The following is a 22,608-nucleotide window of genomic DNA, read 5'->3' as shown; positions in this document are numbered from 1 at the left end:
TCGCGTCAATCAGGGACGCGGGGCGGGGCTGGAGGACGAGGATCCCCGGCACGTCCTGCCCCGCCGGAAGTGAAGGTGCGGGTTCGACAGCGGGCTCGGAGCGGGTGAGGCGCGAGGGAACACCGACGCCGAGAATCGGTGGGGGCGGCTGGGAGACATCGCAGCTGGGGCCATTTGAGGGAAGCCTGTGGGGCCTGAAGGGCGTTTGTCAGGCGGTACAGAGGGGAACCCCTGAAAGAAGGGCATAAGGGGCGGGCACGCCAACCCTATTTGGCTACCCGAAGTTCCCAAGTCCGGCGTGGGGGGGGTTGGGGTAGCAGGATTCTGGAAGGGGGGACATTTGGGCCCCTGTTGGGCTGTTACTTAGGGATTGCCGGAACAGGGCGGGGGCTTGGGTTGGTTCTAGAGAAGAGCATACTTAACGTGGAGAGCCCACCCAGAAGAGGCTGGGATGGGGTGGGATGCGGTGCAGGAAGCTTGGGGGCGTTCAAGTGTTTTGTGGATGCAAGACACCCCGAGGAACTTCATGGAAGCTGAAAGGCACCTTATTTCATCCAATATCCTTCCGTCTCCCTGTTTTTGCAGCCCCTGCCCGGATGGCAGCAGTAGTTCTAGGGGGAGACACCATGGGCCCTGAGCGTATCTTCCCCAATCACACTGAGGAACTAGGGCCGCAACAGGGTCCTACAGAAGGCACTGGGGATTGGAGCAGTGAGGAGCCTGAGGAAGAGCAGGAGGAAAACGGGGCAGGCCCAGCCGGCTACTCCTACCAGCCTCTGAACCAAGATCCTGAACAAGAGGAGGTGGAGCTCGCACCAGTGGGGGATGGAGAAGATGTAGTTGCTGATATCCAGGATCGGATCCAGGTATGGTGGAGGCGCCATTGTTCCTCTGCAGGTAAAGGTGGGATCCTTGAAAGTGCTGCCCCCCTAAACTATCCTCTCTGGCTCAGCAGGCTCTGGGGCTTCATTTGCCAGACCCACCATTAGAGAGTGAGGATGAAGATGAAGAGGGAGCTACAGCATTGAGCAACCACAGCTCTATTCCCATGGACCCAGGTATGAAAGATCAGGTTCATTCCAGAAAAATTATGGAGGAAAGGAACTGGCTAAGAGCACCAAAAGGTTAGAGGAACATCCTTTTCCAAAAACAGTAATTTTAAGGTGAAATCTTGCAGATTTAAGCATCCAGATGAAACAGTAATCTGCTAGACTTGGGGTGTGGCAGCTCTGCCTAGAAATAAGGGAGCCGGATTTGGTGACATGGCTAGCTAGAGAGCCATGGGCTCCTTTGAGGACTGTGTGGGAGGGTGGCTGGTTTGATTCTTTCTCTCCCTTGACTGGTCTCTGGCTGTGATTTCAGAACACGTAGAGCTGGTGAAAAGGACGATGGCTGGAGTAAGCCTGCCTGCGCCAGGGGTGCCTGCCTGGGCTCGGGAGATATCAGATGCCCAGTGGGAAGATGTGGTACAGAAGGCCCTCCAAGCCCGGCAGGCAACCCCTGCCTGGAAGTGACCACCCTGAGAGCCGCCTTAGCTCCCTGCATTCCAGGCCAGAACCAGCACAGGACTGAACACACCCCTGGTTGGCTATGTATCTCCACCCTCCCCATCTCCCTCCCACATCCAGGCAAATCAGACTTCTTCTCAGAGACCCACTTTATTCAGTTCTGTACATATGGGGACATTGGCCCAAGCCCAACCCACCTTAGCATGTATCACTCTGTGGAGAATAAAGCACCCTATGTACACAGCCAAAAGCTGCACTGCCTGTGCCCCCGGAACCTGGGTGTGGCCCCCCTCAGCCCCTTGCCCCACTCCAAGGTGTCTGAAAGGAACAAGTAAGGGCTGGCCTTTCCAGCATCAGCACAGAGAAATAAATAGGTGTTGGGGGAACCATGCTTGGGGCATTGCTCCCTGCATCTTTTCTCCTGGCTTTGGGAACCAACAGCACAGGAAAGCAATCAGCCCCAGGGTGGTCCCTTCCATGTCTGTGATCCTGGGGCTGCTGCTCACCAAAGTGGGGGCACAGGGCAGGTGTTCATTCATCCCTTTCTCTGGTCCATCAGGGCTCTATAATATCCATTACCTATTGTCCATAGTTATACTTTTCTCCATTTGACATCTCATCATCTTGGTCAGGCTGGGGGTAAGAGGAAATAACACAACCCATCAGCCTGCACACTGCTGTGGCTGGGGCCTATTTGTGCTGTTGGGGGTCGGCCACCTCATTCCAGGGGCCATTGGGGCTTGACGTAACTTTGGTGAAGATCATCTCCTGTTGCTCCCTGTGTATCGGGAGGGAGAGGAGATGCCTAGAGTTCAAATGGGGATGAAGGGAAGAGAAGAGGAGCATATGTATTCCTTGTGTATTTCTCAGCAGCCTCAGGTAGCCGTAGGGTTAGGAGCAGGATGGGGACAGACATCCCCAAGATGTCTGAATACTGAGCATCTCAGTGCTCAGCCTGTCTGTACTAGCCACAGGGAGGCGAGGAACACATTGTAGGGAGAAGAGGGACCGGGGGAGTCCCTGCTTCACATGCCCACATCCCCTCTCTAGAGTAGCTTGAGAGACACTGCCTTGCCCCAAGTCAGCCAGTGGGGAGCAGAGGGTTGAGGGCGAGGGCAGCGTCCCAGGGCTGAATGGGCTGTGGCCCTGTGGTGGGAAGGTGAGGGGGTCAGAGAGCCTCCTGGCTGGCAGTTAGGAACTCCTCTGCCCGCTTGTGCGCCTCCAGTGCCTTGATGGTGTACACATCCTGCGGCAGCTCTGACTTCCGCCGAAGTAGCACTTTCTCCTTCTTGATGTCCTTCAGCATCTGTGTGTGAACAGGGAGTAGGCAAGACGTGGCAACCAATTTCCAGTTACGTCTTCTGTCTCCTCCCCTTATTTGACTCTGCTGCTCCTGTCTTCTCTCCCTTCCAGAGCTGTCTTTGATTTCTGGCCCCCTCCCCCCCGTGCCCTCCCACCTGCACAGCCTCTGTCTCCACCGTTCTCTTCAGAAGTTGGATGTCCTCTGCCGTGGGGGTCTCTGTCTCCATCGAGTACACAGGAGGCAGTGGTGGAGGGGCTCGGAACATGGGGTACTGAGAAGGAGAGGAGGCACGCGCAGGTGGTGAGCACCACGCCGGGGGCTTGGGAACCTGTCCGCTTCGTGTCCTCCTCGAACACACCCTCCCCCAGCTCAAGATGGGGCCCTCAGTACAGGGTGGTAGCCAAAAAAACCTCACCTGGGGGTTAAGCCGGGCCAGCTCCTCTATCTTTTGCCACATCTCTTCTCTCTCCTTCATTCGGAACCGGCCCCTAAAGGAACACGGACAGGTTGGGGTTGGGCTTGAGAGAGGCCTAGGGGGCTGGTGACGGAAGATGAGAGCCCCCCAAGTGAAGAGACACTCACTTCTGCTTCTCTGCCTTGTATTGTTGTGTGCAGTCATCGAACAGCTTCTGATTCATCTCCATAAACAGCTTCAGGGCATTGTAGATCAGGCCATGGATTGTCCTGCCCGGGAAGAGAGCTGAGGTGTAGGAGGCTAGAGCCTGCTCCTAGTGCCAAAACTCCACCTTGCACTCTCCTAGAAAATGTCTCTGCTGAAAGCTTTCTCATTTATGACCCCATTTCCCGCACCTCTGCACAGTGTAAGCGCATCTCTCTGGCCCAGTCATGTGACTTGAGGTTTGTCAGGGGCTTTGCAAACATTGGCCCACCAGTGCATCCTTACCCTACCCTGCGCTCCAGGACCTGCCTTCTTCCCACCACTTCCCGCCCACTCTCCAGCCCCCATCCAAGGCCCCCACCGCTTGATGGGCTGCACCTCTATCACAGTGCACTTGCTCTTAGCAGAAAAGCCTTTGTACAACACTGGGATTCAACCCATATACGCTAAGAGGATCACACCAGCTTCTCACAGCATGGAATCAAGTCTCCAAAGCTGTAAAATATCTGACTGCAAGAGGAGATATAATACAAGCCACTGCTCTGCTGGGGACCTCTCACAGAGGTAGCTTCTCCCCCTTCAAGGTCCTATCAGTGTGCAGTGAGCACCAGCCCCACTTGCTGAGTGACCAGATGAGTCCCTCACAAGTCCCCAAAGCAAATCCCTACCACCCAACCCCACGCTAGCCCCCTACTTGTTCCAGTGGCTCTTGGAGTTCCTGTAGAGTGCAGGGAACATGATGGGGAGCACACGGGCAGCATTGTCACTTATCAGGCTCATGATGTACTCGTTGTTCCAGTAGTAGAGAGCACGCTCCGCCACCTGGTGGGCACAGGCTGGGCTCAGCAAAGCTCCGGCTGGCCTCGCTGCAGAGCCCCCTGAGTTTCTGGGAGGCAGAGGCTGGGATGTGCTGGGGGTGGGTCTCACCTGGAAATGGGGGCTGGAGACACACTTGGCAAGCTGGCGGAAGAGTGGTTCCATCACTTTGCTGAACTCTGAAGGCTCAATGACATCCAGAATCTCTTCTAATTCATTCAGGAACATCACTTCTTTGGGGCTGTGGGTCTTGGGCCAGAACTTGAGAAGTCCTACAATCACCTGTGAGGACAGGGGGACTAAAGTCTCACTCACTCAACAAGATTCTCGAGGCACCTTTCCTGTCCTCTCCCCCACCCTGGTGGCTACAGCTTGAGTGGCCTCAGCTGTTCACATTTCTCTGCCTTGGATCTGTTTCCTAGGTGTATACAGGTTTGCTTCTTCAGAGGAAGGCATGTCACCTGTCAGGCACTTCCCTCCTGAGCACCTGCTTACAGCACCAGGAAGAGGTGGACCCTGGGGCCCAGAAGGGGGATTACCGGCTCAGTCAGACTGCTCTCCTTCTCCAGGAACTGTACCACGCAGTATGCCAGCTGCAAAAGGTTGAGGTAGAAAGGAGGTGATGTGCAGAGTTCAGCAGGCCTCACAGAGATCAGTGAGGAAGCAAGACCCCAAAATGGAAGGAGAGGTACAGACTTCTTCCTCTGATCCCTCTGCCACCCCCTCCCAGCTGGAAGAGCTCCCTCCCTCTCTCTGCTGCCAGAGTGGAGGGGTCACCAGAAGCAGCCAGCTCACCTGAGGGTGGTAAACACTCAGGGACTTGACCTTGTGAAGGGGAAGCAGGACACGAATAAGGAACATCTTGTGCTCTTCCTTAAGGGGCAGGGCAAAGCCATTGATGATGCTGGGAGTTAAGGAAAGTTTGTGAGGACCAAAGGTTCCTGGCCCCAGCTCCCTGGCCCACTCATCCCAACCATTTTCAGCCCTCTGTGCCACGCCCCGCCTCTCACCTGCCCAGGATCTCGAGGAGCTCGGCAATCCCATTGTGATGCTCCGTCTCATAGATGAACCTAAGAGAAGAAAAGGCCTCTCCTGATAGCTTGACGCTCCTCCAGCACTGGGTAGTGCAGCCCCACTCCCTTCCCCTGCCCCACCTTAGCAGGGCTTGCCTGACTCCAAGTCTGGGCTCCTGTTCTCACCTGTAGAAGATGTGGTTGATCTGCCTACGGATATACGCTCGGAGGCCCAAAAACTTGCCATAGATGCGATGCAAGATGGTCTTGAGGAAGTCCCGCTCTCGAGGGTCCTCACTGTCAAACAGGTCCAGGAGCTGGAGCAGGCAGGGGCAGGTGGCAAATGAGCATGAGGCCAAGGCTAGGGTGACACGGGATTCTGGCCAGGGATGCCCAGAGGTCCTCTGGAGAAGGGGCTGGGCACAAGTCCCAGGAAAGCACTTCTGTCACACCTCCCACCAAGATGCTGTCTGGATACCACCACCACTGGATGCATGCCTGCATACTCCAGTGTGTGGCCTTTTTGTTTCCTTCCGTGATGCAGGAAGTTTCTTAAGGGCAGAATGGGTTCCTTTAACCCCACTTAGTTTCCTCACATGACACCGTTGAACATATTCAGCATCAGAAGTAAGAGCTGGTACTGGAGGGAGGGAACTGGGGATAGTGTTTTAGGGTAGAAGAAAAGGAAGAACCTCAGGGACTCACAGCAAGAACAAACTTCTGGTCGATGTACTTCTTGGCTATGTTTGGCTGGAAATCAGGAGACTCGAGGAAACGTAAGAAAAACTCATACACGAGCTGTGGAAAGAAAGGAGCATCCACTTAGGGGGCTGTTCCCAAGGGCTGGGCCATGCCCCTTGTTGCAGGCCCCAGAGTACCCCACTCCCTGCAGCCAAAGCCAACCGCGCCCCTGCCCTGGTACCTGAAGATGCGGCCAGGCAGCTTCCAGGGTGGGCTCATCTTCCTCTGGGTCAAACTCGGCCCCAGTGGGATTCGATGAAGGTGGCAGCGTCCGGAAGAGGTTCACTGAAAACTGAGGGGCAGTAGCCAGGTTAGTGCCCTGTCCAGGCTTCTCCAAAGCCCCCCACTCCTACCCTGTACCCTCCCTGTGCCCACCATGGTGACAGCCTCAGGGTAAATGGCCTCGGTGACAACATCGCGGCTGTGGGTGATGTATTCCACCATTTCGTTGAGTCCTGCCCGCTTCACCTCCTTGAATTTGAGGTCACTGAGTGGATCTGACACAAAGTCAAAGAGGACGCAACACTGACGTAGCTTCTGGATGAACAGCTCCTCCCGCTCCTGGGTTGGTGAATCTGGGGGGGCAAGAGGAGGAGGCTCAAAAGTCAAGTTCTATCCCCCAGTCCTTTTATACTATTCCCTACTGTAACAGGCCTTCCCCTATTTTTCCTGCTACTAACCGGCCAGCTGGGCACCTCAGCCCCTGTGGGAATACCCCCTCACATTCTCTAGAATTCCCATCACCCCAAAGTACCCCAGATTTCCACTTCAACCATGCCAATTATCCCCAAGGCCTGTGTAGCAGCCCCCGAGAATTTTTTCAAGTACCTTTCAGGGCAGGAAGCTTCTGCAACTCCCGGTTCTTGCTGAGGTTGAAGCGGGAAGAGCTTTGCCGGCGTTCCTTCTTGACAATTTGGGGCCCCCCTGAGTACTTTATCTTGCTGAGCTGCGTGGGGGGCGGCGTGCTGTTGCTGGGACGCTTGTTGGATGATGGTGTCTGAGACTGGGGCGGGGGCTGGGGTGGGGGCTGGGCCTGGTCAAACAAGTGACTCGTTGAAGTCCACACCCCGAGACAGACCTCCCACCCCGGCCTGAGCCACCCACCATCCCTCGGTCCCTTCGTGCCTGCACCAGCTTGGGCAGCAAGCAGCTGTCTCCTGCCCTGCAGGAGCAATAGCAATCCCTGGAAGAGAGTGGCCAAGGAGCCATAGCTCACAAAGTGATGCCTGCTGCCTACACATCAAGAGCTGCCCAAATACTCATTCCTTACTACACTGACTGATACAACAAGACGAAATCCTGCCACATGTGGCGACATGGATGGACTTACAGGGTGTTCAGCGAACACCATATGATTTCACTCATGGGAGATGAAACAACATAAATAAAAGAACAAAACAAAAACAAGCTCTTAGACGGTAAGACCAAAACAGTGGTTACCAGAAGGGAAGCAGGGTGGACAAACTGGGTAAAAGGGGACCATAGTTTGGTATAGGACAGAAACTAGACTTGGCGGCAAACATAACACGATATATATAAGTGTTGACTTATAATGCTGTATACCTGAAACCTACAGTTAGTTCAATCAAAAATAAAACCCTATATTCTAGTTCCTGAACAGGCAGAAATAACTGATGGACTGACAGTGACAGAAGACAGAAAAGTGGCTTTCCTCCTAGGGCACAGGTGGCAGTCAAGTGTGGTTATTGACTAAGAAGGGTCTGAGGAACATTCTGAGTAACGGAAACATTCTATGTCCTGACTGGATCCGGGAGGGGATTCACAGCATAAACATACGTAAAAATTCATTGAACAGTACACCAAAAATTACCAAACCCTCTTACTAAATGTTTCATAATACTTCAATTAAAAGTTAAAGAATCTTGGCTCTCCTTGGTGGTGCAATGGGTTAAAGCACCACATTATGAAGCTCTCCGAAGCCACTCCAGCAAGAGTTCAACCCCCGGCCAGGGAGCTGACCCACATGGCGTGGCAGACCTCTTCTGACCCACCCGCTGCTCCCCTCAGCAGTGTATTTCAGTAGACCTGCCTGTTCTGCTCTTCACTCTGTCTCTGGTGAATCCTCTCACCCACTACATCTCTGGCCTGTACCCCAGTTCTATAAGCATAAACAAATAAATCTTTTTTAAAAAAAAAATTCTAAAGAATCTCAGGCCTCCCTGGTGCCACAAGGGTTAAAGCACAGCACTAGGAAGCTGTCCACAGCCACAGAAGCACCAGTCAATCCCCAGCTAGAGAGGTGACCCACATGGCGCAGCAGGCCTCCTCTCTCACCTGCTGCTCCCCTCAGCAGTATAATTCAGTAGATCAGCCTCTGCTGCTCCCCACTCTGCCTCTGGTGAATCCCCTCACCCCCTGCACCTCTGGCCTGCACCCAATGTCTGTCATTCCAATGTCTCAGTAGTTTAGCTGCTGGAAAACAGCTTCTATCTTAGATTTAAAAAAAGGGTTTGTGCAGATCACTTTCATAACCGAATTTAGAAGAGCAAATAAATAAGTAAATGAAATATTATGGAGTTAAAATTATGTTTACAAAAACTATGTACTAAATGTAATCACAGAGTTCAGCTGTAAAAAATATTTACATATTCTTAATAATTTACCCAAAATTGGTGATAAATATTTTGGGAGGAGGAGAAAGGTCTGCATGGAGGTAGGAGACACTGAGACCTTGATGATTCACAGCAGGAAGTCAAAGGATAATATCTCAAGAAGATTTTTTAAAGCAGTCAAAGAATCCTATTATGAAATTCAGAAGCCAATCTGTAAGGAAAGAGTTAAGAATTGCATAGATTTGAGGCTTGAAGGGGGGTTGGTAAGGAATCAAAACAGGGTGGGAAGAGCACGGGACCCTGGTGATGCTTCACAGGTGATGTGGTGGATATTTACAGGGACTACACCTGAGGGGAGAAATCAAATACTGTAAAAATATGAACAGCAATACAATTTTTTTTAAATAGTAAAAGGAAAAAATAAAAGAGGTAAGAGTTGCAAAAGTGGCCCCAGAGCAACAGGAGAAGGGCTGGGTGCTGCCCATTTCATTGCAAGACCATAAGCATAAGTGCTATCTGACCGACTGGACGAGGTACATGTTGTGCCGATAAAAATTTTAATAAAATCCAACAGAAAGTCTAAAATCATGTAATGACAGAAAATTGCTTCCTATGCTAAATTAAACAATACAAAACTGCATATGCAAAATGAGTCGCCCACATTAAAACACAAGCATAGAACACAAACCTGGTTAAGAAAAGGAAAGAACAGGGGCCTCCCCAGTGTGCAGGGGTTAAGTCTCAGCTATTAAGCTATTGCTGGCAACTGGCATAAGTCCCATCCCTGCCCAGGGAGGTGACCCACATGGCACAGCAGACCTCTCTGACCCGCCCGCTGCTCCCCTCAGCAGTGTATTTCAGTCAATCCATCAGTCTGCTCCCCACTCTGTCTCTGTGAATCCTGTCACCTACCCCTACCCCTGCATATGTGGCCTGTATGCTAGTTCTTGTGTGCAAAAATTACTAAATCTTAAGAGAAAAGGAAAGAACAAGAACAAGTAAAGCAATGTGCAATGACGATCACCTGTGACAATGGAATGAACAGTGACTGAAGTGTCTACAATGGGAGAAAGCTAATTTTTAGAGGCAGCCCCTTCACTTCCTCCCAGTCATAGGCATCAGAGCCCCTAAAAATCCCTTTTCAGAAGCCGAAAGGTAAGTGCTCACCAGGCTGTCTACCCAAAGCTACTCCAAGAATGTCCAGATAACACCACGTCGGGAGAGGAGGCTGGGCCACAGTACAGCCCCTGCCCCACCTGGGACCGCAGGAGGCCTGAAGAGTGAGGCTACAGGCAACCGGGGGACCCCCCCACAGGAAAGCAGTCCTTACTCTCCAGTCCCCTCCCGAACTCTGACGCCTTACCATACAAATGGGAGAAATTTTAAATCCTCTGGGATAGGAGGACAAAAGGTTTTATGCTTTCTATGCATAAAACCCTTTCTATGCACATGCTGTCTCTGAATTTTTCCCCCTACATCGATCATTTCTGTACAATGCTTGCTTTCTCCTCACAGGTGTTGTCCCCTAAAATTACCACCACCAGGACACCCGTGAGCCACCACCATAGACATGTGTTCTTCCCTCCCCTTCTGGCCCTTCTCCCTTTCCCTCCCCTGATGAATGTCTCCTATATTAGTTTTACTGATGGTTTTTTCTTTGTATCTGAGTTAAAAAAAAAAAAAAAAAAGAACATATGGAGCTTGTGACTAACGTAGGAGTGAGGTGAGAGGGGTCAGAGCACTAGCCCTGTACCCAGGCTGGGCAGACCTGTGGGCCCACTGTGCCTGCTACCATCTTGCCTTCTCCTTGGCCAGTGTGAGCAGGATAGGGCAAGGAAGCTGGGCGAGAGCAGCCATCGTGTCTCTCTCCTGTGACCAGCCAACGTGATTTTGGTGACACAGTGCAAGACACCTGGTGTCTCTTCCTGCATATAGCGGATGGATCTCACTTCCACAGGGGAAGGAAGGGGGAAAGACAGAAGCTAGAGACAGTGCTTGGAATGCATCAGACTCTCCTACTTCAGGCCTCCACTTACCTAAACAAGAAGCAAACCCTCCTATGTGTGGAGTTTAGTGGTCAAGAACACAGACTTGAGCACACAGCCAGATGGATCTGACTTCTAGCTCTGAGTCACCTCCAGAAAATCAGGTAGGCTCTCTGTGCCTCGGTTTCCTCATTTCTAAAATGGGATGACAAGAGTTTACCTACTGCTCAGAGTTAAACTGACAAATCTATGACACACAGAAGTGCTTTAGAATCTTCCACAACAATGATTTCCTTTTCCCTGAATTTTAGGAATGTAAGGCTGGAAATTCCTGAAGCGAGTTCACCTCAAATGTTCCTTAGAAACTACTATCATCCTTATTTTAAAAGGGAGAACTGAAGAGCCCTCCCTAGTGGCGCAAAGGGTTGAAGCTCAGCACTATGAAGCTAGCCTCGGTCTGCGTGAGTTAACCAGATCCCAGGCAAGGGAGCACGGCAGACCTCTCCTGACCGGCCCGCCGCTCCCCTCAGCAGTGTACTTCGTTGATCTGCCTGTTCTGCTCCCCACTCTGCCTCTGGTAAATCCTCTCACCGCCCACACCTCTGGCCTGTACCCCAGTTCTGTAAACATAAATAGATAAATCTTAAAAAAATAAAAGAGGGAACCCAAGAAAGCACTGCATCTTTCAAAACTGCCTTCAGTCCCACATTCTTCTAAAACTTCCCAGGTCACTGCAGACCGTGGGCGTCCTGGCGTCCTGGCGTCCTGGCCTCCGGGCCTCCTGGCCTCCTGGCCCTCTTCCCTATCCCACTGGCTCTGGGCTCACCCGCACCTACACCTCTGCTCAGTCTGTTCATGTGTCTCCCAGCCCACTAGACAGTGTCTCTGAAGTTGAGGACTTTGCTTTGCACCCTTTTGGGTCCCCAAGGTACCAGTACCTAACAGGCATTCCATTTGGTTGGTTGTCTGCCCAGGGTTAGGTCAGGCCCCTCCTCACAGGTCCTTCCTATCCCAGCTCAGGAACCAACCGTCAGAACAAAGCACTGAGCAGGGGCAGGAACGTAGCAGGAGGAACAACATGAACGATACTAGGTGCAGGGCTCAGTGACAGCTGAGGAACAAGACTGGAGGGCACATGTCTGTCTCCATCTTCCCCTGCAGCTCCATGAAACAGTACTAATGGGGCATCCAGGGAAGGGGGCAGTCTGTTCTAGAAAGGGAAAAGCAAGACCTGACTTTCCCTGCTAACAAGGAAGGAGCTGGACTAGATCAGTTTCCCTACCATTCTCCAAGTAAGGCTTCAAGAGAACAGAGTTGCAGGCACAAACCAAAAGTCAGGAAAAAACAACAACAACAAACAAACCACTACCCAATGAGCCACTGCCTAAGTTCCCTTCCTCACTAAGATTATGTTATTGCAGGCTGGCGGGGTCTGCTCCACCCACACCCCACTAGGCCACCCCAGTTTTAGAAGAACCACTGGTTCCCAAGTCCCAGACATAAGAAGCATCTAAGAGACAGCTGGTCCCTAGCTGCCAAGCCTCAGTGAGACATCCATCGCCTGCTCTGTTCACTCTTCCAGCTTCTAACCTCTCCTGCCCCTGGGCTGAAGGAGGGAGGCAGATGAGCCCCTGATGCCTTCTGCAGGCATCAGAGCAAGGGGAGATAATGATGATGGGCAAGCTGCCCTCCACCCCCTGCTTTCCTGCTGTCCTGCCTGGTGCCACTCCTGAGACTCTCAAGTGGCCATCTCCTGTGCCTGAAGCACCTTCACCTCCCACTTCTAAACTCTCAGCAGGATCTAAACACCAAGCAGCCTTTCCAGGCCTTCCGCCACCAAGTGGCATTTTGCATTTAAGGACCATGCTCACACTCGAGGAGACTGCAAATAAACTTGCCTACTCTGTACAACTCCTAGTCTAACCTGATCCTAACATAGCCACCATTACTAATCATACCAAATAATGAAGCACAGAGGAGACAGAAATGTATTCACTGCTATAGCAAGTACATTTTTCTATTTGCCATAGAAAAATAAAAAGCAGTGAAAAAATGCAAAGATGAATGTCACAGCTTTTGCATAATGAATTAGCTGAATAGAGATCATTTTAGTTTAACTCCCCCCAAATCACAGGGGCGTTCTCTCCTATACTGCATCTAGAGTTCTACCTAACTGTCAGAAGAATTAGGGAAGATATACCAGAAGAGGCAACTTTTGATTTGGTTCTTAAAGGAAAAACATGAGATTCCTAGGGGGGAAAAGCGGGTGTGGGAGGGTAAGGGAGAAAGAAAGCAACGGGGAACAGTGAAACTGCATCAAGAGCCCTGGGTCATTAAAGGGCTATCACAAGGTGGGCACCAGTGAGTGGGGCAAGAAGCCAGGAGAGGTGCTGGAAGACAGGGTGCAGCCAGCTCAGAAGGGTTGACAGGTCGAGCTTGGGTTTTAACTTGTCAACAGTGAGATGCCAATAGATGGTTTTGGTAGAAGTCTGATCAGGCCAGAAATGTTTTCAGGGTACCAACTCGAGCTCTAGGAAGAAAAGATGAAATGGGGGCAACTGGGATAATTCCTTCCTCCCTCTCTCCGTCCCTATTCCCAGAAATCAGGAAAAGGCACAACCACCGCAGGTAACGAACTGCTTATTTTCAAAGACAAACCAGAAAGGACTTTTGCTACATGAAAGGTCACAGTGACTCCTAATCTCCTAAGACCCCTTTCTGTTCTAAGACTTTCCTAGGCTCTCCCAGCTAGAGTGATTATGTCATTAAGTACACAGAACTGTCTGGAGTCCCAGGCTGAATTCCATTCTGCTCTTTACTCCTGAAGTAAAAGCTACTTAACATCTCTATGCCTCAATGTCACCTATGAAATGGGAATATTATAACAGCAGAAAGACCTTAAGGGAGTGCTGAGAAGATTAAAAGATTACGTATAAGCAAAATACTTACACTCAGTACTGAGCAGTATATTTTAGTCAATCCACCTGTTCGGCTCCTCATTTTGTCTCTGGGGCATCAGCTCACCGCCCCCCACTTCTGGCCTATACCCCTATTCTACTAAGTAAATAAATAAGACGAGGGAGATCTGGACACAGAGAACTCCATGTGGAGACAGAGGCAGACACTGGAGTGATGGAGGCAGAGACAGGACTGACGCAGCTACCAGATAAGGAATGCCCAGTACTGCTCAAAGTCATCGGAAACTAGGAGAACAGAGTGGAACACATTCTTCCCTGCATCTCAGGGGAATATGGCCCGCACACACCTTGATTTCAGACTCTGGCCTCTAGAACTGTGCAAGAATAAACGCCTGTTATTTAAAGCTACTCAGTTTGGCAGTTTGTGAAGACTGCCCTAGAAGCCCAGCGCTCGAGCACCTGCCCAGAAGGAAGGCTGCCCGCTGTGGTACTCAGACCCCATTGGGAGGCTCTGGCGAGGGCCTGACAGAGGCACAAATGGCTGGACGAGCCCCTACTTCTAGAAAAAGGGCAAGGGGGGCCCTCCCAGGTAGCACAACAGATTAAAGCACAGCACTATGAAGCTATTCGCAGCCACTGCAGTACGAGTTGAGTTTGACCCCCAGCCAGGGAGGTGACCCACATGGCGCGGCAGGCCCCTCCTGACCCACCTGCTGCTCCCCTCAGCAGTGTACTTCGTTGATCTGCCTGTTCTGCTCCCCGCTGTCTCTGGTGACTCCTCTCACTGCCTGTACCTCTGGCCTGTGCCCCAGTTCTTGTATGCATTAATAAATAAATATCTTTTAAAAAGGTAAAGGTTGCACTGTGCCAGTTTTCGGGCATCACAGCCTGGCCCTTAACTTTGCCACCATCTCTCTGCCTAAGGCCACGTGGGTGTGTTTCTAGAAAATCACGGAGCAAAATCCCTGCAGCTTGTCTCCTGCAGGTAAATCCTGAGCAGCGTTTCACAACACAGACCCCAAAGCAGACTCCACATTCCTTTTCCAGAGGGCTGAATACAGACCACTGCCCTCAACAGACTGTTCAGGAAGGCAGTGCAGAAATGCCAGCCATTGGCCTCAGTAGATTCTTAACTTGTCTGAGTCTTCATTTTCCCCATCTACAAAAGGACAGGCTTATATTCAAAGGTGTCTGCCAGCTCTTACTTGGGGTTGCACCATGGGAGCCTGCAGAGGACCTGGAAGGGGCCCTGCACCCTGGGAGGTGGGCAGGTGAAGCACCTGAACAAGTGGGGTTAGTTAGGCAAAAGGCGGGGACAGCCCCCTTTTTCCTTTCTATCCCTTTAAGCCCCGTTTCTAAGACTCTCTTACTGTTCTGAATGTCAGTTTCTGGCCCCTGGCCACCTCCCCTGTGGGTCTCCCAGATGTCACCACTCCTGAGCCCAGGGGGAGTGTCGACAGACGCATGTACTGATGATTTCCTCTGAGCCAAGCCCACATTTGCAGTAACACCCAGCTCCTTCCCTGAATCCGTGTGGTCCCCACCACACACGTAAGGGGACACAATGCCCGATAAGGGCTGCCCTGGAGACTTGGCCAGAAGACTGTGTAAGTGCCAAGGAAGGAGAGATTTACCTCAACAATCTTATCTGTAAAATGGTGGCAAACTATCCTATCTACTTCTTCCAATCACTCTAAAATAATGGTTACAAGTGCTTGATCTCTTGAAAGGTGATAGGAAACAGCAGTACCCAGAAAAATCGAAATCTCAAGCACTTGTTAATTGATCTTTTCTCTCCCCCCAAAACCACAAGACCTGCCCACAACTGGAAAGGTCTGCTTGCTGTTCTCCATCCCTCCAAACTGGTTATTATGGCCGGACTGATGGCAGTCCGAGGGAGCATCGCTTCCAGGTAACACAGATGCGTGAGCAACATGTCCACAAGCTGACAAAGTCTCAGCATGCCACGGTGTACACTCCCAGCTTGCACACACATACCTTGGACTTTCTTAAGTCCCTGTACCTGCCAGTGCTTGCTCCATTTGCCATTTACGGCCATAAAGGCCTTGATCACTGCACTGACCTCTGCTTATGACAGTCCTTCAGAAGAGACCAAGGGCCCTGCCTGATGGAGGATCACTAGTCTCTCCCTACCTCCTGATCAGCAGAGTCAGGCAGAACTCACCTGTCACCTACTTAGGCTGCCACGTCCTTTTCCCCTTCTCCCTGGGACCCAGGGTCCCTAGCTTTCTGCCCACAGAACAAAGGCATTTGTAGCCCTCTAAGTTCTGGTAGGCTTAGTCAGAGAGATGACTTTCACAGGAATCACTGGGGAGCCTGAAGAACTGGAGAGCTTATCTGGTCTACCAGAGGCAGAGGAAAAGCCTGCCCAAGGGCATTCTGGATGAGCCATCTGGGTCCCTCCCAGGCAGCAGACGCAATCTTCCTCTGCACAAATAACTTCTGGCCCCGGGCTTCCTTGCTCCGCTCCCAGTCAGACTGAAGGACCTGCGGCCTGCACCGCAACTCGGGCAGCCCCAAGTGCATTACCTCCTCAGTACTTTCGCCTCCTCCATCCTTGCCAGAACTGCTGGGTTTGGCCGTGCCTTTGGCAAGCTTGGGGGGCTCCTGGAGGGAGAAAATGGAGGTAGAGTTAGCGGATGCCAGGGGAAGGAAGAGGTCTCTTCTGGAGCTCTCAGGCAGTCAAAACCAAAAAGCACCTACTTTGGACATAGCCCAAGGCTAGGGAGGGGTTGTTGGATACAAAGGGAAAGGAGAGAGAGAAAGGAGAGGGAGAGAGAGACAGAGACAGAGAGACAGACAGAGAGAGACAGAGAGTGTAGGGGTTAGGAAGACATCTCTAACACTAATTATGCCTGATAGTGCTCTTTACCTCACTAGCAAGTATATAAGTTAGGGCCCTAGGACCTGGGAGAAGTTCTGGCCAGTAAGAATAAGGATGAGGAGAGTTAAGGAAAAAACAGTGCAGAGTGAAGTGGTGACTGGCTTCTGGCTACAGGGCAGAGGGGTACCAAGGGTCTCATGCTGGAGGGGAGGTGGTCACCACTCCCTCCCCAAGGCATCTGGAAAGACCTAGAGACATTTCTTGGAATTTCACAAATAGCACCAGACTAGAGGGTGCCACTGGCGATCAGCTGAGGCCCACGGACACTACTAGGTTTAGGAGCTGCCCCAAGAGCATCTGGGTGGACAGCACAGCCAGGGACAGGCTAAGGGACTGAACTATTTCAAGGAGTGAGCACTAGTCTGAAGCTCCCCTCGGGAGCTGGGAGCTGGCTCGGAGCCTGCCCAGCATCCCTTCCTATGCTTTGGGCCAAAAAAAGCAACTGCACAGGGACAGGTTGGGGAATATGTGAAAATGACTTGAGGATTTAGGTCTGACCACAAGCTGCCCACAAATCACCCTTGTGCCTGGGTACTGTGGCACATAGAAGAGCCCAGAGCCTTGTCCTTGGCATTGGTGGGACCATTCTGGAGGATCTAGTCCAGTCCTGAGCATCAGACTTGAGGAGGGACAAAGAAAATCCTAATTTTTCTTCAGGGGAAACACAATCCTTACTAGAAGGGGAGTCAAAGACCAGTCCGAGAGCAACAGCTGCAGTCACTGGGATAGTTAACATTGGAAGGGAGGAGTTCTGGAGGTCGGGGAGGGGAAAGGGATCTTTACAAATAAACCAGGGGCTGCTGCGCACACTAAAGATGCAACTTATTCTCTGGACCCACAGGCCGAGAGCCATGGGCTGAAAGACAAGGAAGACTGGCTGAGGGTCCAGACGAATTTTCTCCCAGACCAGCTACACAGAAACCGAGGCCTACTGAGGCTGCCAGCTCCCCAGCCCTGAGGCATCCAAGCATTCATGCCTCCTCTAAGGCATGTTGCAGAAGGGATTCAAGTCCTAAATCACCAAACTGGAGGACCCTGGAAATCACTTTCAGCTAAGAGATTCTGCAGCTCAACAGCATTGAGGCCCTTCAAGTGAGAAGTGTGAAATGATTGTGACTACAGGGGCAAAAGGATTCCAGGGAGATGAGAGCTCTGTGTGGGCTGCAGTGGGGGGAAGGCTCCCTGGGGTGGGGAGGAAGAAAGTCACTCCCAGGTGTGCCAAGCAGGGCCCAGCAGAGACACAAAGGGGAAGGCGCTTCTCCTCCGGGCTCTGCCTGCTCCCAATGCCTGCTGACCTGGCTGGCCACACTGACCCCTTGCCAAGGGGCCAGGCGTGACTCACAGCATGGAGCAGAAGGGGGGTGGGGTGCAGGCACAACACTGAGGTGACTATCTGCACACACCCCAGATGTGGGCTCCCTGGACAAAACAGACCCATCATCTGTCTACCTGATCATAAGCTCCTTATTCTTTGTTTTAATTCTCCACCCACCCGACAATACTCAGACATAGCTCTCAAGGAATGTGCCTACAGAGATCCCAGCTGCTTTGGTGTGTGTGGGTGTGTGTGGGTGTGGGGAGACCAGGCTCACCACCCTTGCTCTCTGGCTCCTGCAGAACAGGTGAAGTGCGCTCGCTTCAGCCCATTGCTGCAGGGCACGGTGGTTTAGAGCCAGGCCTGTGTTCCAGGCTAACTCGTACTTGCTATCTAGTCACAGGCAAGTTAACTAGCCTCACTGAGCCTCAGAGTCCTTGTCTATAAAAGTGAGGACAATCGGAGTACCTAAATTCCCTTTAGCAAAGTGTCTGCAGATTAAAATATTACTGTTAGTCCAAGTGAGTATTATTATTTACAAGAAGAAAGTGGGAGGGAGCACCTCACCCAGGTGCCTAAAGGAATCAGTCCCAGAAAAAATAGGAGGAGGGAAGAGGAAGGAATTCAAATTCCCCCAGGGGAATAACTCAGTGCCTAGGCATGGAGGCCTACTGTGTGTCAGGGAGAAGCCACCCCAAAATGGAACTTAGCTATTATCTCAGGGAGAAAGAAAAGACAAGGCAATTAATTCCAATTGAAGGGAACACAAGTGACCCGCCAAGAGTTCTGCAAATCCTGAGAAGGAGGGTCAGCTCATTCCCAGCTGACAGTTCAGGGAAGGCTAAAGGGAGGAGTCTGGGAAGGGTGGCCAGGACGGGACCGGCAGAGATGAAGCAGAAAAGGGGAGCGGTGATTCTCCACCCACCCTTCCTCTTAGCTCCTACACCATTCAGGCAAGCCTCTGTCACATCATTACCTGCCTCCCCCTCAGGACCTGACAACCATGTAAGGAGGCCAAATGCAACTAGAAATCAAAAGCTGAAAGTAAAACTTAAAGGGGATCAAAGAGGCCTGGGCCAAGCACTGCAGTCCTTCCAAATACTCGCGCCCATGGTCTCAGCAAGTCCACTTCAGAATTCTGTTTTCTCAATCACCTACTAGAGAAAGGCTTCTGTGGATGGGGCTAAAAGCTACGATGGCGGGGATCTCAGCAGTCACCCCTGAATTCCACGCCACTCCTCGCTCCTGGAAGGGGTCCTCTAGTGCCTGGTGTGGCTGACTGCATGGGCGTTGTCTACAGCTAAGGTGCCCAAATTACTCCCACATGCTCACGCCCCAAGAACAGGGCCTGAGCGGGGTACACATAACCCCGCCCACATCAGCAGGCTGTGCATGTGCCACAAGGGTCAGCATCTAGTATGCCATCCCCGACCTTACACTCCAGTCCTGAGAAGTTATGGGGACAACAGAGTCACAGCTGTCTGGTAAATCTCCAACAGCTTTAGGGAAAGAGACTAGCAGATTAGCTCAGAGATGGTAGGCCAGCACCCCAGTCAATCAGAGGGCAAGCGAAAGCAAGACAACTCTGGGGTGGCAAAGCAGGTGCACAGAACACCAGGCCAGAGCCAGCCCCCACCTCCAGGGGCCATCCCTAGGAGAGAAGCTGGGGGAGGCTGGAACTGGTATCCTAGCATCCTCTGTGTGAGTCTGTACCTCAAAGGAACCACACCTCTGAGTCAGACCTCAGCAACAGCAGGAAACAGAGGGTAGAGAAAGGCAGGGATGAGGAACAGGGGAAGGCGGCGTAGAGGTAGAAGAGAAAGGTGAAAGAAGGCAAGATCAAGAAGCCGCCTGTATCGGGACACCGTGGCAGAGATGGGGGGACCAGGGTGCCTGACCTGTGCACTAAGAAGGAAAACTATTCTGACAGTTAGGACAGATTCCTGATTTGAGGAGAGGGTGCAGAAAGACAAAACTGGCATGGATGTAAAAAAGGAAGATGCAAAGTCTAAGATTAAGAATGAGGGGAGGAGCCTGCTCAGACTAGGAAAGGTTGAGTGGTTTAGGATCAGCAGTTAGAGGAGGCTTTGCAACAGAAGAGGCATTTAAGGCGAAGATCTGAGGTTGCAGCTGGGCCTCCAGCAGGCTGAGTGACCTTGGCCAAGTCCCTTCCCCTGTCTGGGCCTCAGTCTCCTCATCTGGCCCATGAAGAATCCCACTGAATGTGCTGGGAAGTCCCTGCCCGCACTGACGTTCTGAGGTTCCATCAGCAGAAGGAAGGGCTCAGTCAGGAAGGCTTACAAGTTTGTGTGTGAGGGAAGAACTAGAGGGAGGGGCCTAGGCCAGATCTGGTGGAGAAAGCGGAGCTGTTCTAGGTCAGGGAGCTTGGCCGGCAGGGAGAAGGGGCTGTGGGGGCCAGAAGCGCAGGCCGGCTCAGGAGGGCGGCTCGGGCCCAGGCCCAAGTGGGTGAGAAGAGAAAGGGAAAGGGGCAGCTCTGGAGGAAGGTGCGGTCTCAGACAAGGGTCTGTCCCAAACGGATGGGGGATGGGAGAGTGGAGTGGAGGGCGCAGGGGAGTGACCTGGGAGTCGGGCAGATCTCGAGGGAGGGAGCAGGTTACCCTGGGCAGGGGGGGCAGCTGGAGGGACGAGCGAGCGGAGGGAGATGTATGTGGGGCGACTCTATCCCGGGCAAGGTGAGGGAGCTCTCCTGGCTGCGGCACAGCTGGGGGTGCGACCTGCAGCGGGGGCGATAGGCTGGCCCCGGGAGTCCTGCAGGGGCCGGACGGGAGGGTCAGTCCGGGGTTGTCCCGGGCCTGGCTCGGGCCCCTCCCAGCGCTCCACGCAGGCCCCAAGGCAGAGGCGCGGGGGTTAAGGGCCACGCTCACCTTCTCCTTCTTCAGTTTATAGGGCATCTCGGCCCGTCCGGACCCGGCCCAGCTCCTGGGGCCCCGCTCCTGCTCCTGCTCGGCCGCACTCGGCCCGCTCCGCGTCTCCTCGCCACCGCCTGCGCGCTGCGCCCGGGTCGAGCGGTGTCTGCGCCTCCAATTGGCCCGAACTCCTACAAACCTGCCTGACAACCGGGCGCCGCCTCCTCGGATTGGTCATTGGGGCCAAGCAGCTTCCTTTTTTTCTCATTGGAAAGGAAGAGTACAAACCGCCAGGGTTCGGCGCCCAGAATTGGCTGCAGGGGCAGATCCCGCCCTAAAGTGGGTCGGGCTCTGCCGAAGAGGCGGGGGAAAAGGAAGCCAAAGCCTAGCTCCGAGTGCCGCACTCCGGGGTCTGTGTGCGTCCGCCTCGGCCATTCTTCGCTGCCGTTGGAACCCAGCTCTAAAGTGGTTCTGGCTCTTTCCATTCTGCCACTCCGCCCAGTCCGAGTTGCCGGAGGAAGCCGTGAAATGAAGAGTAGCTTTCGTCGTCAGGGTAACGTTGCACTGATTCTATACTCAAAATCGGTGGCGAGAGCTCCCTGGAGTCTTTGAGGTTATCCGTTTCCCTGGACAGGGTTTGCAGAAGATCAAAGAGGAAGCCTGATGGGCTGGCATCTGGGTGAGAGAAGATGAGAACCCATGTTTGTGTAATTTTGGAAAGAGGGACGATCCTGCGATAATTCCTACTGTAGTACTGTCCTGGGATTGGGGAACCATCTGGACTCTAGCTCTCGGGAACACAGTGAAGAAGCAACAGCACAGTTGAAGGTCTGGAAAATACAGCTTTTACTCCCCATCCATCCATCCCAAACCAGTATCCAGTTTCTGCCCTCAAGGAATTCAGTCTGATGAAGTTCACAAATGTGTATAAACAGATGATTAAAATACAATGTTATAAAGTACACAAACCTAGAGGTGGCTGGAGGAATTTATTTCAGAAAGTGAAATCCAGAAGCGGATTGACCAACCTGAAGAAAATGCAGAAGGCTCAAGAATAAACCGGTGGTCCTTACAACAGAAGAGCGACATTTTGAGACAGTGGTAATGGGCATGGAGAAGAAAAGATGGAATTGGGAAATGTGTACAATCAACAGAATTTGGGGACTCACTGAATTGTGGGGAGAACTGTAAGGGAGAGGGATAAGTTGAGAGTGACTGCTGGAGGCTGTCAAAGATGTCTGAGTAAAACTGGTTATAGTGGTAAAGGAAGTAATAAAGTCCAATTGCAGAAAAAGGTTAAGATAGAGATCAAGTAGCATTACCTTCATTCTGCAATTAAGAGGTTTCCAGTGATCTTTGCAGAAAAGTGTCAAGAGAAGTGGAAGGAAGGTTAAGGTCATCGTACCTAGAAGGGTGAACAGAGGTAAGAGGTAAAGGCAATAAATGTAAGCTCCTAGGGCCCTCCCTGGTAGCGCAAGGGATTAAAGCACAGCACCATGAAGCTATCTGCAGCCACTGCAGCATGAGTTCAATCCCCAGCTAAGAAGGTGACCCACATGGCACAGCAGACCTCTCCTGTCCTGCCTGCTGCCCCCCTCAGCAGTATATTTCAGTTAATCCATCTGTTTTGTTCCCCTCTCTGTCTCTGGTGAATCCTTTCACCACCCTCTCACCTCTGGCCTGTACCCCAGTTCTTATATGCATAAATGAATAAGTCTTCCTAAAAAGACAAAAACAAATGTAGGCTCTTGGTTATTTTACAGAACTAGTACTTGGCTTTCAATGACTAATGATGATCTTAAGGTAATACAAAGTGGACTGCATACCAACCATTATTTGCTGGGGGGAAACTGGGAAGAAACGACCTATATTTGTGGATGGGTATTTATGTATGTATGGTTGCTGACCCAGGGGAAGACACCAGATGTATTTACCCATTCCCATGATTTAAAGGAACACTGTAGTCCTGAGGCCTACTCCTTGCCTGCTGTGTGCAAAGCAGGCATATCTTCTTTAGCCTACCCTACCACCTTTCCATACTCCAT

At 52.0% G+C, this 22,608-nt stretch overlaps 2 protein-coding genes across 5 annotated transcripts; one reads left to right on the top strand and one right to left on the bottom strand.

The window, feature by feature from the left end:
- The first annotated feature begins 20 nt into the window (after positions 1-20).
- MEA1 (male-enhanced antigen 1) lies at positions 21-1,751 on the top strand. 4 transcript variants are annotated; one of them, XM_012721519.1, is made up of 4 exons: positions 21-104; positions 586-866; positions 956-1,058; positions 1,363-1,751. In XM_012721519.1, the coding sequence occupies exons 2-4, from the start codon at positions 597-599 to the stop codon at positions 1,512-1,514; spliced, it is 525 nt and encodes a 174-aa protein (XP_012576973.1). In that variant the 5' UTR covers positions 21-104; positions 586-596; the 3' UTR covers positions 1,515-1,751. The 4 variants fall into 4 exon arrangements, with proteins under 4 accessions (XP_012576973.1, XP_012576982.1, XP_012576976.1 ...); XM_012721528.1 differs by having other exon boundaries at positions 53-75; XM_012721522.1 differs by having other exon boundaries at positions 60-138.
- Positions 1,640-20,717, bottom strand: PPP2R5D (protein phosphatase 2, regulatory subunit B', delta). The gene is made up of 16 exons (XM_004673498.2): positions 20,582-20,717; positions 16,027-16,104; positions 6,829-7,033; positions 6,376-6,575; positions 6,182-6,292; positions 5,965-6,057; positions 5,446-5,576; positions 5,257-5,316; positions 5,042-5,150; positions 4,786-4,839; positions 4,358-4,528; positions 4,125-4,252; positions 3,394-3,495; positions 3,227-3,299; positions 2,966-3,082; positions 1,640-2,814 (listed from the first exon to the last, which is right to left on the bottom strand). The coding sequence occupies exons 1-16, from the start codon at positions 20,606-20,608 to the stop codon at positions 2,677-2,679; spliced, it is 1,797 nt and encodes a 598-aa protein (XP_004673555.1). The 5' UTR covers positions 20,609-20,717; the 3' UTR covers positions 1,640-2,676.
- Between the last annotated feature and the right edge of the window lie 1,891 nt (positions 20,718-22,608).

The sequence above is a fragment of the Condylura cristata genome, unplaced genomic scaffold (assembly GCF_000260355.1).
Source record: "Condylura cristata isolate star-nosed mole 26May11 unplaced genomic scaffold, ConCri1.0 scaffold00001, whole genome shotgun sequence".
NCBI lineage: Eukaryota > Metazoa > Chordata > Mammalia > Eulipotyphla > Talpidae > Condylura > Condylura cristata.
The sequence above is the reverse complement of the archived record's forward strand: the minus strand, read 5'-3'. Positions and strand labels throughout refer to the sequence as shown.

Coding starts and splice junctions, on each gene's coding strand:
- MEA1 (XM_012721519.1), top strand. CDS start 597: ATGGCAGCAGTAGTTCTAGGGGGAGACACCATGGGCCCTGAGCGTATC. Junction 867..955: donor ATATCCAGGATCGGATCCAG/GTATGGTGGAGG, acceptor CTGGCTCAGCAG/GCTCTGGGGCTTCATTTGCC. Junction 1,059..1,362: donor CTCTATTCCCATGGACCCAG/GTATGAAAGATC, acceptor CTGTGATTTCAG/AACACGTAGAGCTGGTGAAA.
- PPP2R5D (XM_004673498.2), bottom strand. CDS start 20,608: ATGCCCTATAAACTGAAGAAGGAGAAG. Junction 4,529..4,785: donor AGAGCAGTCTGACTGAGCCG/GTAATCCCCCTT, acceptor CTGTCCTCACAG/GTGATTGTAGGACTTCTCAA. Junction 3,300..3,393: donor TACAAGGCAGAGAAGCAGAA/GTGAGTGTCTCT, acceptor GTGTTCCTTTAG/GGGCCGGTTCCGAATGAAGG.